At 32.6% G+C, this 15,145-nt stretch overlaps 1 protein-coding gene across 1 annotated transcript in view; it reads right to left on the bottom strand.

Annotated features, from left to right (window-relative positions):
- LOC131820609 (A disintegrin and metallopeptidase domain 3-like) overlaps positions 1 to 15,145 on the bottom strand; it is a 124,264-nt gene that overhangs the window by 72,448 nt on the left and 36,671 nt on the right. The window contains exons 7-11 of the mRNA XM_059156297.1: positions 11,268 to 11,330; positions 8,879 to 8,950; positions 8,477 to 8,643; positions 7,684 to 7,765; positions 3,353 to 3,492 (exon numbers count right to left, since the gene is read on the bottom strand). Coding sequence (XP_059012280.1) covers positions 3,353 to 3,492; positions 7,684 to 7,765; positions 8,477 to 8,643; positions 8,879 to 8,950; positions 11,268 to 11,330 — 524 coding nt within the window. The remainder of the gene's footprint in view (positions 1 to 3,352; positions 3,493 to 7,683; positions 7,766 to 8,476; positions 8,644 to 8,878; positions 8,951 to 11,267; positions 11,331 to 15,145) is intronic.

Raw genomic sequence — 15,145 nt, 5'->3', positions numbered from 1 at the left:
AATCACAAAGAAATGGAAAAATGTTCCATGCTCGTGGGTTGGAAGAATAAATATTGTGAAAATATCTATGCTACCTAAAGCAATCTACACATTTAATGCAATTCCTATCAAAGTACCATCCATCTTTTTAAAGAAATGGAACAAATAATCCTAAAATTTATATGGAACCAGAAAAGACCTCGAATAGCCAAAGGGATATTGAAAAAGAAAGCCAACATTGGTGGCATCACATTTCCGGACTTCAAGCTCTATTACAAAGCTGTCATCATCAAGACAGCATGGTACTGGCACAAAAAAAGACACATAGATCAATGGAACAGAATAGAGAGCCCAGAAATAGACCCTCAACTCTATGGTTAACTAATCTTCGACAAAGCAGGAAAGAATGTCCAATGGAAAAAAGACAGCCTCTTCAATAAATGGTGCTGGGAAAATTGGACAGCCACATGCAGAAAAATGAAATTGGACCATTTCCTTACACCACACACAAAAATAGACTCAAAATGGATGAAGGACCTCAGTGTGTGAAAGGAATCCATCAAAATCCTTGAGGAGAACACAGGCAGCAACCTCTTCGACCTCAGTCGCAGCAACATCTTCCTAGGAACAATGCCAAAGGCAAGGGAAGCAAGGGCAAAAATGAACTATTGGGATTTCATCAAGATCAAAAGCTTTTGCACAGCAAAGGAAACAGTTAACAAAATCAAAAGACAACTGACAGAATGGGAGAAGATATTTGCAAACGACATATCAGATAAAGGACTAGTGTCCAGAATCTATAAAGAACTTAGCAAACTCAACACCCAAAGAACAAATCATCCAATCAAGAAATGGGCAGAGGACATGAACAGACATTTCTGCAAAGAAGACATCCAGATAGCCAAAAGACACATGAAAAAGTGCTCCATATCACTCGGCATCAGGGAAATACAAATCAAAACCACAATGAGATATCACCTCACACCAGTCAGAATGGCTAAAATCAACAAGTCAGGAAATGACAGATGCTGGCGAGGATGCGGAAAAAGGGGAACCCTCCTACACTGTTGGTGGGAATGCAAGCTGGTGCAGCCACTCTGGAAAACAGCATGGAGGTTCATCAAAATGCTGAAAATAGAACTGCCCTATGACCCAGCAATTGCACTACTGGGTATTTACCCTAAAGATACAAACGTAGTGATCCAAAGGGGCACGTGCACCCGAATGTTTATAGCAGCAATGTCCACAATAGCCAAACTATGGAAAGAACCTAGATGTCCATCAACAGATGAATGGATTAAGAAGATGTGGTATATATACACAATGGAATACTATGCAGCCATCAAAAGAAATGAAATCTTGCCATTTGCGACAACATGGATGGAACTAGAGCGTATCATGCTTATCGAAATAAGTCAAGCAGAGAAAGACAACTATCATATGATCTCCCTGATATGAGGAAGTGGTGATGCAACATGGGGGCTTAAGTGGGTAGGAGAAGAATCAATGAAACAAGATGGGATTCGGAGGGAGACAAACCATAAGTGACTCTTAATCTCACAAAACAAACTGAGGATTGCTGGGGGGAGGGGGTTTGGAGAAGGGGGTGGGATTATGGACATTGGGGAGGGTATGTGCTTTGGTGAGTGCTGTGAAGTGTGTAAACCTGGTGATCCACAGACCTGTACCCCTGGGGATAAAAATACATGTTTATTAAAAATTAAAAAATTAATAAAATAAATTTCATTTCCAGAGTCCACCCTAGTTAGACTCAAGAGGTGTCCCAAACCAGAAGCTTGACTCTCATGTAGATGCTCCAGGATGATTAAATGGGCCATTTCACAGAAAGTCTGGGGTTGTGTTTCCATCTCTTATCTGTGCAGTACCAAGAACACAGTAGCTGTGTTTCTCCATTTGTTACACATCTTTCTGGACACAGAGCTAGGTGATCAAGGGTTGCCTTTTGGGTAGCAGCCATTAAAAAGTGGTATCTCAGACAACTTTTAAAGCTCCTCTTTGGAAGAGATTGACATTCTAGAGTACAACAGATGGAGAGAACCAAATGAGCACCTACTATCTTAAAGGTTGGGGTGTCCGATGAGAGTTCAACCCTTTATTCCTCAGGGAGAAACTCCTGATTTCATGTCCCTCCCAGTTATGGGTTGGCATTGGAGGGGTGGCAATTACAGAAAGATGTAAGATTGTGTCTTAGCCTCTCCTTCCCACTCAAATATGGGCTTTTTCTCATTTGCCCAATATGTAGGAGCCCTCAGCAAATTTTTGTATTTTTTAGAGGAAAATGTTCCCTACATAGCTGTGGATTTGTTGTGTCTGTGGGAGGACATGAGTTCAGATTCTTCCTATGTTGCCTTCTTGATCCAGAACCTCTACAATAAATAATTCTTGACATCTCCTTTTTGCTCAGTCATAAGAAACTGCTATTGATTATTGTAAAATTTTTCATTTCCCAAACATCACTACACTCTCTATATATTTATATTTATTTTATTTATTTTTTAAAAATTTTATAATTTTTATTATCCATACTGAAGTAACCAATTAAGAATATATTTAATTACAGTTATTATAAAACCCCAATTCCCACGTCATGGATGCATGAGCAGGCTCTTTCCTACATTCCTATATTATATCCTGGACTTCTTCCTCTGACTGATTCTTTAGCCTCACGCTGTATTACTTCTTTTTCTTATATCTAAAAACATTCTTGTTTATAGTCCTAACTAGTAATTTTTTTCAATTTTATTCTCCCTGCAACCTTCTTATTTCAGTCTGCCAAGGTTTTTGAGCTTGTTATCCAAGTATTACTTCACTTCGTTTGACTGAAAAGTTTTCAATGAGCTCTTTAATAACCAGATTCATTCATTCCCTTTCAGATCCCAACATAATTATTTCCATAATTATTCCTAGACCACTTTATCAGAATTTTTTCCTCCCCATATTTTCCCTATTCATTTTCCTCTTAGCAGCTATCATTAACTGTTTAGATTTTGTTTGTTCTTATGTCTTATGTTTATATGTTTTTATGTTCTTCTTATGTCCAGTTTTTAATTTTCTGTCCCTGATGGACAAATATATATAGGACTTATCTACCTTGTTTATCACTTGTAAATCAAACACAATAATCAGGACATAGTAGACACTCATTAAAAATGCATTATTACACAGAATACAGAATGATTGAGCACATTTTCTACAATATAAAATACTCACTTCCTTCACTAAGCATTAAATAAGTGCATGTTTATTTAATAAATATATTCTTAATCAGGTTATACTGAAAGATATTTTGCATTAAAAATACTGTAAACATTTCCCATATGAAGATATAGATTTGACAAAAATAAAACCTTACATTGCTTTGCTGTTCATTATGCATGTAGTTCCTGGGCAGTAACAAGTGAAGATGTCATTATTATATGTTAATCCCAGACTAACTCCAAGCAACTGTGTCATAACAACTGAAAATGCTTCTAAAGTTATTGTCTGTGGATACTAAAAAGAAAAAAAATCAGAATTGTTATCTAAGTTGTTTCATTACCTATTTTATCTTGTCAAGTAAATGCAAATACAAATTAAAAAAAGAACCAGTATACCGAAATTAATTATTTGCTTAAAAATATGGACAAATAGGTAAATTTTGTTATTATCTTTGAGTAATAGCATTTTTGTCCAAATAGCATTGAGAAATAATAATTAAGATTAATGTAATCTCATGATTTTATGACTTTATTGATATAAATCTTATTTTTTATTTTTTAAATTTGGTTTTAATTTATTTTTATTATTTATTTGTTTGTTCACTTATTTATTTAAGAGACAACCAATGTGGGGCTTGATCTCATGACTCTGAAATCATGACCTGAGCCAAAATCAAGAGTTGGACACTTAATTGACTGAGCTACCCAGGTCCCCCTAATTTCTTTTTAAATTGAGAAAATAAGCATTGCTTCAGTAACTATATTACTTTCCAAATGAACCCTCAGAAAAAACACAGAGATTCTTAAGGGCTGACTCAGCAATTAGTTTTCACTTCAGAAATAGTTTTTGGGAAGAAAATCAAATTAACTTTTTTCTAAAGGCAGAATATTAATATCTGGCAAGTAGCATTTCTTTCATCTTAAAAACTAAAACTTGAGAATTAATGATATTAGAAACATAGAAACCTCTGGTAATCAATGATCTTTGCATTATTTCCATAAATAATGCCTTTTATGGAATGTCACAGAATAATAATACAGTAAAATATACAGTATAATAAAGGATAAACAGTATTTAATCTTTTCTTCAAGTGTCTTCTTTCACTAACAAATATTAGATTCCTCTATATCTTCTAGTGGGTTAATGAGACACTTCTTAAATCACTGAATAATATTTCTTTATATGTATTTATTCCAGTGTGTTTATCCATTCACTTATTAAAAGACATCTTATTTCCTTCCGATTTTTGGTAATTATGAATAAAGTTGCTATAAATATTCATGTACAGGATTTTGTGTGGATATGTTTTCAACTCATTTGAGTGACTGTTAAGAGGACAAGTGGGGGAAACTGCCAAATGGTCTTCTTCATTCTTCGTGAATGAGCGTTTCTGTTGCTCTACATCCTCACAACATTTTGTGTTACCAGTGTTTTGCACTTCCAGCGCAAAGCCGAGAAGGACTGGTAAGTTACATTATTGCCTTGTTTCTTATCTCACTGGGAAAGCATTTATTTTCTCACCATTGAGGTGTTAACTGTAGGTTTTTTTCTAGATGTTCTTTCATATTTTAAGGAAGTTCCCTTCTAGACCTCCTTTCCAAAATTTCATCACAAATGGTGTTGGATTTGTCAAATTCTTTTTCTGCATGTATTGATATGATCAAAGAAATTTTTCTATTACAGCTTATTGATAGACTTGGTTACATTTACTAGATTTTCAAATGATGAACTAGCCTTATGTATCTGAATAAATTCTGTATATATATATATATATATATATATATATATATAAACAAGGAGATTTAAACTATTATAAAAATTTCTAGAGATGAAAAGGACAATAAATGAACTCAAAAATTTAAGGAAGTTATTTAAAATCAAATTTGATCAGGCAGAAGAAGAAATCAGACCTGAAGACTGATCATTTGAAATCATCCAGTGAGAGAAATAAAAGAAAAAAAATGAAGGATGTAAAAAGAACCTATTGACATCAAAAAGCAGACCAATGTATGCATTATTCCTATAACGAGTTTCAGAGAGAGAAGAGAGAAAGAAATGGACAGAAAGGAAGTTCATTTGGAGAAATAATGATCACAAACTTCAGAAATCTGAGTTAACATACAAAAGAAGCTCAACAAATTCCAACCAGGATAAATCCAGAGAGACTCACAAAGATTCCCATTAGCCAAAGACAAGGAGACAATCCTGAAAGCAGAAAGACAGAAGTGACTTGTCACATATAAGGGAGTTCTCATAAGATTATCAGTAGATTTCTCAGGAGAAACGCTATAGGACAGAAGGGTTTGGGATGAATACTTTCAAGTGCTGAAAGGAACTGTCAATCAAAATTATTGTATCAGGTAAAACTGCATTTCAAAATATAATGCAGATATGAACACTTTTTCAAAAAAATAAAAGCTGAGATAATGAACAAAAGTTAATTACCACTCAATCTGATCTATAAGAAATATTAAATGGAGACTGTCATGTTGAAGAGAGAATGCTAGACAGCAACTTAAAGCCAAAAAAGAAATTATAAAGTTCTCTAATATAGGTAAATACATGGAAAAATGTAATAACATGCATTATTGTAATTTTGGTGGATAAATTCACTTTTAAATATTGTATAGAATTGGAAGGACAAATACCAAAACAAAATAAATCCTATAATCTATGGTGTAACATAAAGTGTGGAGTAGAATTGTGAGTAGTGCTTTTGTATGCAATCAAAGTTAAGCTATTAATAGAAATTGAGAAAAAATAATCCCCAAATTAATATGGAATCTTAAGGGACCCTAAATAACCATGCTAATTTCAAAAAAGAAGAATAGAGTTTAAGGATACACATTTCCTGATTTTAAACATATTATAAAGCAAAGTAACCAAAACAGTATGGTACTGGCATAAAGACAGACATATATATCACTGAAATAGACAGCCTAGAAATAAACCCTTGCATATATGGTTAAGTGATCTATAAAAGGGTGCCAAGATAACATAATGCAGAAAGGAAAGTCTCTTCAACAAGTATACTCAATGGAGAAAATATAGCTTTTTCAATAAACGGTGATGGGAACACTGGATATGCACATACAGAAGAATAAAGTTAGACCTCCATCACCATATACAAAAATTAATTCAAAATAGCTTAAAAATCTAAATTTTAGACCCCAAACTATAAAACTCCTAAGAGAAACATGGGGGGAATCATCATGACATCAGGTTTGACAATGATTTCTTAGATATTATGCCAAAAGCACAGGCAACGAGAGCAAAAATGGACAAATGGGACTACATCAAACATAAAACTTATGTGCTTCAAAGAACATGATTAACAGAGCATAAAGGCAACTTAAAAAATGAGGGAAAAAATTTGCACATCAAATACCTGATAACATATTAAAATCCAAAATATAAAGAGCTCCTATAATCCAAGAATAAAAAACATCAAATTCATATAAACCAATTTAAAAATGGACTAAAGACTTGAAAAGACATTTCTCCAGAGAGGATATACAAAAGTCTAAAAAGTATATGAAAAGATAATCATAGAAATGCAAATCAAAACCACATTAAGATATCACCACATGCCCAAAAGAATGGCTACCATTAAAAAAAAAAAAAAAAGCAACCTCAGAAAATAATAGAATAATAGGTGTTGGTGAGAATGTGATGACTATAATGTGAACTGCTGGTGAAATTATACAATTCCACAACCCCTCTCAAAATCAGTATGATAGCTCAAAATATTAAAGATAGGATTACCATATGATCTAACAAACCCACTTTTGTATTTTTATCCAAAATAACTGAAATCAGTATCCATAAAGAGATATCTGCACCTCCACGGTCATTGCAGCATTATTTATGATAGCCAAGACATTGAAAACACTTAAGTGTTTATTGACAGAAGAATGGAAAAATAAAATGTCACTGACACACACACAGAATGGAATATTATTCAGCCATAAAAAGAATGATATCCTGCTATTTGTAATGACACAGATGAACTTAGATGGTACTATACAAGAGAAATAAGCCAGGCATATGAAGTCAAATACTGTATGATCATCATTGTATGTGGAATCCAAAAATATCAAACTCACAGAAACAGACAGTAGAATGGTGGATGCCAGGGTTTGGAAAATGGGGCCATGTTGGTGAAAAGGTACAAAGCTACAGATATGCAAGATGAAAGGTTCTGGAGATCTATTACACACAACAATGGAACAAACTTAACACTACTATAAGATAGTAAATTTCATGTTCTGTGTATTTTACCACACACACACACACACACACACACATACACACAAACTTTCAAAAATTATAATATTTTAGTTTAAAAATCCAAATAAAAGTTATTTTATAGAAATATGTCACAACAGCATGGTAAATATACTATATGTACTTTGGCTCCTTGAAGTGGATATTAACTTGCAAAATGTGATATAATTACTGAATAGATGGGAATAAAATGCATACCAGAGCAATTCCTGCAGCAAACTTTGGATTGCATGCCATTCCATGATATGTTGCTCCTACATAATTAGGATGATCCCTATAACTAAACAACAAAATTTTTCTTGTAAATAAATACATTTTAAATTATTATTAACTTAATGACCTTTTAAAAATTGGATCCCTCAGTAAAGAAAGGTGTTTTTTGAAACTTGCATTTCAGTCCTGTTAATATTGCTCCTGACCTTAAATACCACAGGAAACTCTAATAGATGTATAAATATATCCCATATTGCTTAAGACCTTCAGAATTATGTTTTTATTCTTTCCATTTAATCAAATTATTCAAGCAAAAAGAAAACTTTTGAAAGTTACAATACATATAGTTATATAGCTACACACTGGGTCAGTATATAAAACCAGAAGGTAACCATATTACTATTTAAATGTTTGCATTTTAACTATCTTTATATGCAATTACTGCATATTATATTTTATTTAGTGTTAAAACAATGTTTTCAATTATTTACCTCTGAGAAAATCTTTAAAATCCTTGAGGCCCCATATTTCTCCCCAGGCTTTCCAAATTTTCAAGTTTACTACATTTCCATGGGTAAACAGTTTACTCTGAGAATAATGGTCTGTCATGATTTAGTGTCTTACATTGTTATCAGATTTTTATACTTTGCATTTTGCTAACAGTACACATACAATTTTTGAGGTTTCTTGTCATCATATATAACACATTTTATATATAATTTTGAGAGCTAACACATATCATTTGATAAGCCCTATATCAATGTAAAAATGCACTTACATTAATAAGTATGCCATATCATGAGATCTTTGAAACAAAAATCGTTCTTTCCATGACACAAATCTTTGTAGTACTTCCTCAGCATTCCCCGTAGTTGAAATCTTATTTTGATCAGACCAGAGCTCCAAAGAAGTTAGCTTGACAGTCACTTTAAGCTGGGAAAACATCTAAAAATAGAAGATACACCGCATACAGGTTAGGTCTTCATAAGTATTATATTACTTCTCTATACATAACGCTAATATATTCAATTTATTCATTTTTGTAGATGGAATCCATTGGTGGTTGAAACTAGTTGGTAGGAGTAAACTTTTTAATAAAATTGCAAATGCTATTTATAAATATAAATATAAATGTTATTGCATTAGTAGGAATATTTAATATTTAAACATAAATACTTACAATGTTGATAAGACCAAAGATATGGACAACTTTCTCAGCTGCAACTGCCACTTCAGAGCCCATATAATCAAACTGAAAGACAAATTTCATTTCACTATTGAAAATTACTAAACTACCACATTTTAAATGGATATAAAATGTTAGAATAAGGTAGTACTCAGTGAAAGGAAAAAAACAGAATTAAGAGTTATCAATTGCTTAGGAAGTTTTAGGCTTCAACCTGTGGAGCTTACGTATTAATCAATAATATTAAAATGAGAAGGTTGTGATTATTTTCCTCTTCACCCATGAAGGGTTGAAAGGTAAGTTTCCAAGATTATAAACTACTAAATATAAGAATCGGGACTCAAATCTCTAATGTATTAAGTCATTTTTATCTGTTTTATCTGCCACCATTTATCTTTATTGCAATAAGATAATTTGACTACATATCCTTGATAAACAATGTGTCATAATAATTAAAAAAATTCAAGCAATTGTCCTCATTCAAGGAGACAAAAATCACATATTCTCTCTTAAATACTTTAATTATATGTGTACACATATTTCTAAGTTTTTGCTGAAAACATGAAAAGTGGCAACATGAGATCTTCAACAACCTGCAGCAGGTCTACTGAGAATTACTAACAGAAAATAAAATTTAATAGATAGAGTTGTCTGATATAGACAAAAGAGATGTTATACTCCTGGGTCTCTAGAAACTATTTGTACTTTGCTATTTCTCTGTATGTAATCTTTCCCAATAAGTCATATTGTATATTTACACCATGCAGCATGTGTGGCATAAATGAAGCCTTATTTGTATATATATCTATATACGTATTAAAATATATATACATTTTCAAATATATATGGAAGTTTTATATAAATTGACCCATCTTGAAAAGTTATTTGAATATAAAATATTGAGTGTCACTTAGATCACATTGTCCAACTATAATGCAATCATGCTATGGTAGACCTGATAAAAAATATTTTAACAATGTTATTTCTCCTTACATGGGTAACTCTATTGTGGCTATATAAGATAATGATCTTATTCTAGGTAAATTCACACTGGGAAAAAAGCTCCATGATGCAATTTACAACTTTTAAATAGAGCACAAGTGATAATGGGGTAGAGTATTAATAAATCTGAGTAAAGAGAGTGTAAGTATTTTTGTCTTACTCTTATTCTTGTAACATTTTTGTAAGTTTGAAAATATTTCCAAATAAAATATTTATAAAGGGAAGATAAAGATGAGCAAAAGCTGAACCAAATTCATCAGGCTAAACAGAATTTTCAGAAACACAGACTTATAAGAAGGAAAGAAGAGCTTTGAAAATGGTAAACATGAGGCAAAGGATAAAAGGAAATATTTACATCTTTAAATAATTTTTTATAAAAACTACAGGAAAAAATAGGCAAAATAATAAAGAAAAAAATTTAATTTTATTATCAGGAGATAAATTTTATGCACACATTTCCTGTTTTTTAAATATATATATATATATATATATATATATGTATGTTCTTATACTTTTGTTTTATATATATGCTATTTTGTAAGTTATTTTATAATGTTTTCCCACATGCTAATGAAATGTTTCCATTTAATTTTAACATTTTCTTAGTGTCTGATTAAATTATGGCACATATTGACAGACCTTATACAAAAATACCAGTGATAATGAAAAGGATTTGTTCATTGCTACCCATAATGACTTTGCTAAAACTGATTATATAAACAGAAACGTCCCTAACTGGGGTTCCTGGGTGGTTCAATTGGTTAAGCATCTACCCTTGGCTCAGGTCATAATCTCGAAGTCCCAGGATGGAGACTCACTTTGGGCTTTGAATCAGCTTCTCCCTTTGCTCCTCACCCCACTCATGCTCTCTCTCTCTCAAATAAATAAATAAATTCTTAAAAAAAAAAAGTTCCATAACTAAATGAATATCCCTAGGACTACTTCTTCCCATTTTTAAAATATAAAATTTCTATCAAAGAATCCAAGAGAATCCAAGAAATTATAAAGCATAAAATAATCCTAAAAAAATTATTTTAACAACAGGAATCTCCAATTGAATATTGAATCCTCAATATTTGGAGTGAATCTAGAAATATATGCAGCTCATTATAACTGACTGGATTATAATGTAGTAGAACACTTCCATACCACAAATTATACATTTTTGCTAGAATTCTATATTGATTTTGAAATCAATATTATGCATACTAGTCCCCCCAATGCAAAGGTGATTGACATTTCTTTATGTCCTACTACACTCAGACACATATTTTGAATGGAGTAAAATATATCTGTATTTCAACAAGTGGAATATTTATTTTCATACTCCATTTGAATTTAAACACAAAACAAAGATATTATCAATATCAATAATGCATACCAAAGCTTTATCCATAATGATTTGTATTTTCAGAATTTTTTTCAAAAGTTCATCTGAATCTTTCTGCAAAACAGAGGACATGAATTAAATAAAATTAAAAATAAAACATTTTATAAGAAAAAAATCTTATATTGCTTCTCTCACACATTATATATATATATATATATATATATACATATATATGTGTGTGTATACACACACACACACACAGAAAGAGATAGACAGACAGATGATGATAGACAAATAGGTAGATGATAGATATATGCGATAGTTTGCTACAGATACATAAAGGTACAGATATAGGTAATAGGAAAATAAGAGGATGGAGGCCCCTGAAAGAATTAGTAGGTGAGATTCCAAATTAAAATTTTGGGAATAAATCAAAGCTTTTACCTTATAGCTTTATAGTTAGAATCCTCAAAAAAGTTGGTGAAATGAGGGAGAACCCATATTTCCTTTTTCTCAAAACCTTTGTCTTAGACCTTCCTCCAGCCTTCAAGCTAAATTAACTCCCATCATCTTTCCCCCAAACATTGCTTTTATTTTCTCATTATTTTTATACTTTTAACTATTTAACTCTAAAACAGTTATATTAATTGATACTAATGTGTACACCCATGTAACTGTTTCTGTAATTAAGATAATTTCTGTAATTAAGAATGTTTCCATCACACTCTTCCAAGTCAAGAGCCCACATGACTCAAGGCAATCAATGATCTGCTTTCTCTCACCATAGGTTAGAATAATCTATTCTAAAACTGGAATCATATGCTACATACTCATATCTGGCTTTTTTCACTCAGCATTCATCTGTTACATTGTGATTTTAATAATTCACTAATGTTTATTGTTAAGTAGTGTGCCATTTTAGAAATATATCCCAATTTGTTTATACATTTACCTGTTGATCATAACTTGGATTATTAAGAAATTGTAGCTATTATAAATAAGACTATGCATATCCATGTAGCAGTCTTTTCGCAATTATGTTCTTTAGTTTTTCTTGGAATATCCTCAAAAATGGAATACCTAAGTCATACAGTAATTGTGTATAAAGTAGGACAAAAATGCCAGATTGCTTTCTAAAACAGTTTGATCACTCTGCATTTTTACGAAGAACTAAAAAGAGTGCCAATTACTCTACATTTTTTCCTGCATTTAGTATTATCAGTATTTCTCATTGTACCCAATCCTATTGATCTGTAGAGTTATCTCATTGACATTTAAATTTGCAGTTCCCTGATGATTAATGAATGATATTGAACATCTTTCCCAATGAACATCTTTTACAGGCTTGTGTCTCATTAATTTGGTTTTTCTTAAGTTTCCTATAAATTTTATGTTTAACCTTAACATTTAAGTCTATGCTTTAATTCAATTTTCCTGAATAAGGGCCAGAATTGATTTTATTTCTGTGAATATCCAGTCTTTTAGCACCACTCATTCAATAGATCATTTCTAGTCTTCCAAAGTCCTTATTAGTACCTTTGTGGAAAATCAATCAGCCAATAGCATGTGGGTCTATTTCTGATCTACTACTGATCTATATGTCAACATTTATGTCAATAATAATATGCATATATAGGGACACCTGGGTGGCTCAGTTGGTTAAGCAGCTGCCTTCGGCTCAGGTCATGGTCCCAGCGTCCTGGGATCGAGTCCCACATCGGGCTCTTTGCTTGGCAGGGAGCCTGCTTCTCCCTCTGCCTCTGCCTGCCATTCTGTCTGCCTGCACTTGCGCTCTCTCCTTCTCTCTCTCTGATAAATAAATAAAATCTAAATAATAATAATAACAATATGCATATCTATAGCAGAGGTCCACAAACTATGCCCCGAGATATAGCCACCTACCTTATAAAAAAATTTTATTGGAAAAGAGTCACCCCCATTTGTTTATACATCTTCTATGCTGTTTTCATGCCACAAAGGCTAGGTGAAGTAGCTGCAACAGACCACCTGCCCCACAAATCTTAAATATTTACACTGTCGCCCATTAAGAAAAAAACAATGTAAGTCCTTCATTTTGTTCTTGTTTTTTAAAACCATGTGAGTAATCTATGATCTTTGCATCTCTCCTTATAAAATTGAGAACCAATTTCCACAAAAAATGTTTTCTGGAATTTCAACTGGGATTACACTGACTCTACAGATCCATTTGGGTTAACTAAACATTTTAACATCAATTTCTTTCTTTCTTGTGACCCTGCTAGACTCTCTTTTTAGTTCTGATAACTTTGGTGGAAATTGTATAATATTTTCTATGTACTGAGTTAGGCCACTTAAAAAAAAAAAAGACATTATTTTTCTTTCAACACTGTATGCCCTTTATTTTTTCTCCTATTGAAACTCTAGGAAAAAGTTGGCTGGAAACAGTGAGGGCAGACAGCCTTGCATTATTCCTAATCTTACAGGCTATTTTAGTCAGTTCAAGCTCTTATAAATATGCCATAAACTAGGTGGCTTAAACAATGTACCCTTACTTCTCACAGTTCTGGAGGCTGGGAAGTTCAAGATAAAGGCACCAGCAGGTGCGGTGTGAGGACAGCAAATGGCTATCTTCCTCTTATACGCTCACGTGAGGGGCACGGACAGATAATGGATGTTTTCTACATTCTAGTTTTTATCATGAATGGGTGTTGAATTTGACCAAATGACATTTCTGGAACTATTGATATGGTCATGTGTCTTTCTACATAAATCTGTTAAATTGTTTCATTCCTGTTCTGCTCTACTCATTTAAATAATAGTGCCTCAAAGTCCCATAGATACTATAGTCTCAAAATTCTTGAAAAAGTATGAATATTTTTAAACTATAATGGCAACTTGACTAGATAAAAAATTGTTGGGATTTTTATGCCTTCCAGAGAAGCCACTAGATATACATATATACCCTAGATATACATTACACACTATCTTATAAGCACTTCATTTGTCAAAGGCTAAAGCCAGTCTATTTCTCTACTTTTATGGGTGATTTTGAGGCCAAGATGCCTTTGAGATTGTTCATTATCTATTTATAAAGTCTAATATATTAATCATATTGTATCTCAAGTTGACAGGTTTCTTAAGAATTTTTTTTTAATTCAGGAGTATTTTTAGAAATTTTATTCTTTAATAGAAATATCTTGGGTGCTACTTTATTCATTAATGATATTTTTACTATCTTGAATTGCCATTATCAGCATTTCATACTCAGTTATTCAGGGTTCCCCAGAAAAACAGGACCAGTAAGATGTATATGATTATTTCTTATAATTAGATTTATTGTAAGGAATTGAATCACATGTTATGGAGGGTTAGCAAGTTCAAAAGCTAGAAAGAAAAGGCCAGTAGGCTGGAAACCTAGTAAGAACTGACATTATACTTTAGGTCTAGAAATCATCAATTTAGAGATCCAGGGTGAGCTGACGCTACAGTTGCAGTACAAAGGTAATCATCTGGAGAATTCTTTCTTACTAAGGGTGTGGTCAGTCCTTTTGCTACATTCAGGACTTCACCTGATTGCACGAGGCCCATCCACATTATGGAGGACGTTCTGCTTTATTCAAAGTTTACTGTTTTAGATTAATCTTATTCAGAAACGACCTCACAGGGGCACATGGGTGACTCAGGGGGTTAGAGCCTCTGCCTTCAGCTCAGGTCATGATCCCAGAGTCCTGGGATCGAGCCCTGCATCAGGCTCTCTGCTCTATGGGGAGCTGGCTTCCCCCTCTCTCTCTCTGCCTGCTGCTCTGCCTACTTGTGATCTCTCTTTGTCAAATCTTTAAAAACAAACAAACACACACAAACAAAATGACTTCACAGGAATTCCCAGAAAAAATAACTATCTGGGCCATGTGGCCCTGTCAAGTTGACATAAATTGTAAGTTGGGGTTTTA

This window comes from Mustela lutreola, chromosome 18, assembly GCF_030435805.1.
Source record: "Mustela lutreola isolate mMusLut2 chromosome 18, mMusLut2.pri, whole genome shotgun sequence".
Taxonomy (NCBI): domain Eukaryota; kingdom Metazoa; phylum Chordata; class Mammalia; order Carnivora; family Mustelidae; genus Mustela; species Mustela lutreola.
The sequence above is the reverse complement of the archived record's forward strand: the minus strand, read 5'-3'. Positions and strand labels throughout refer to the sequence as shown.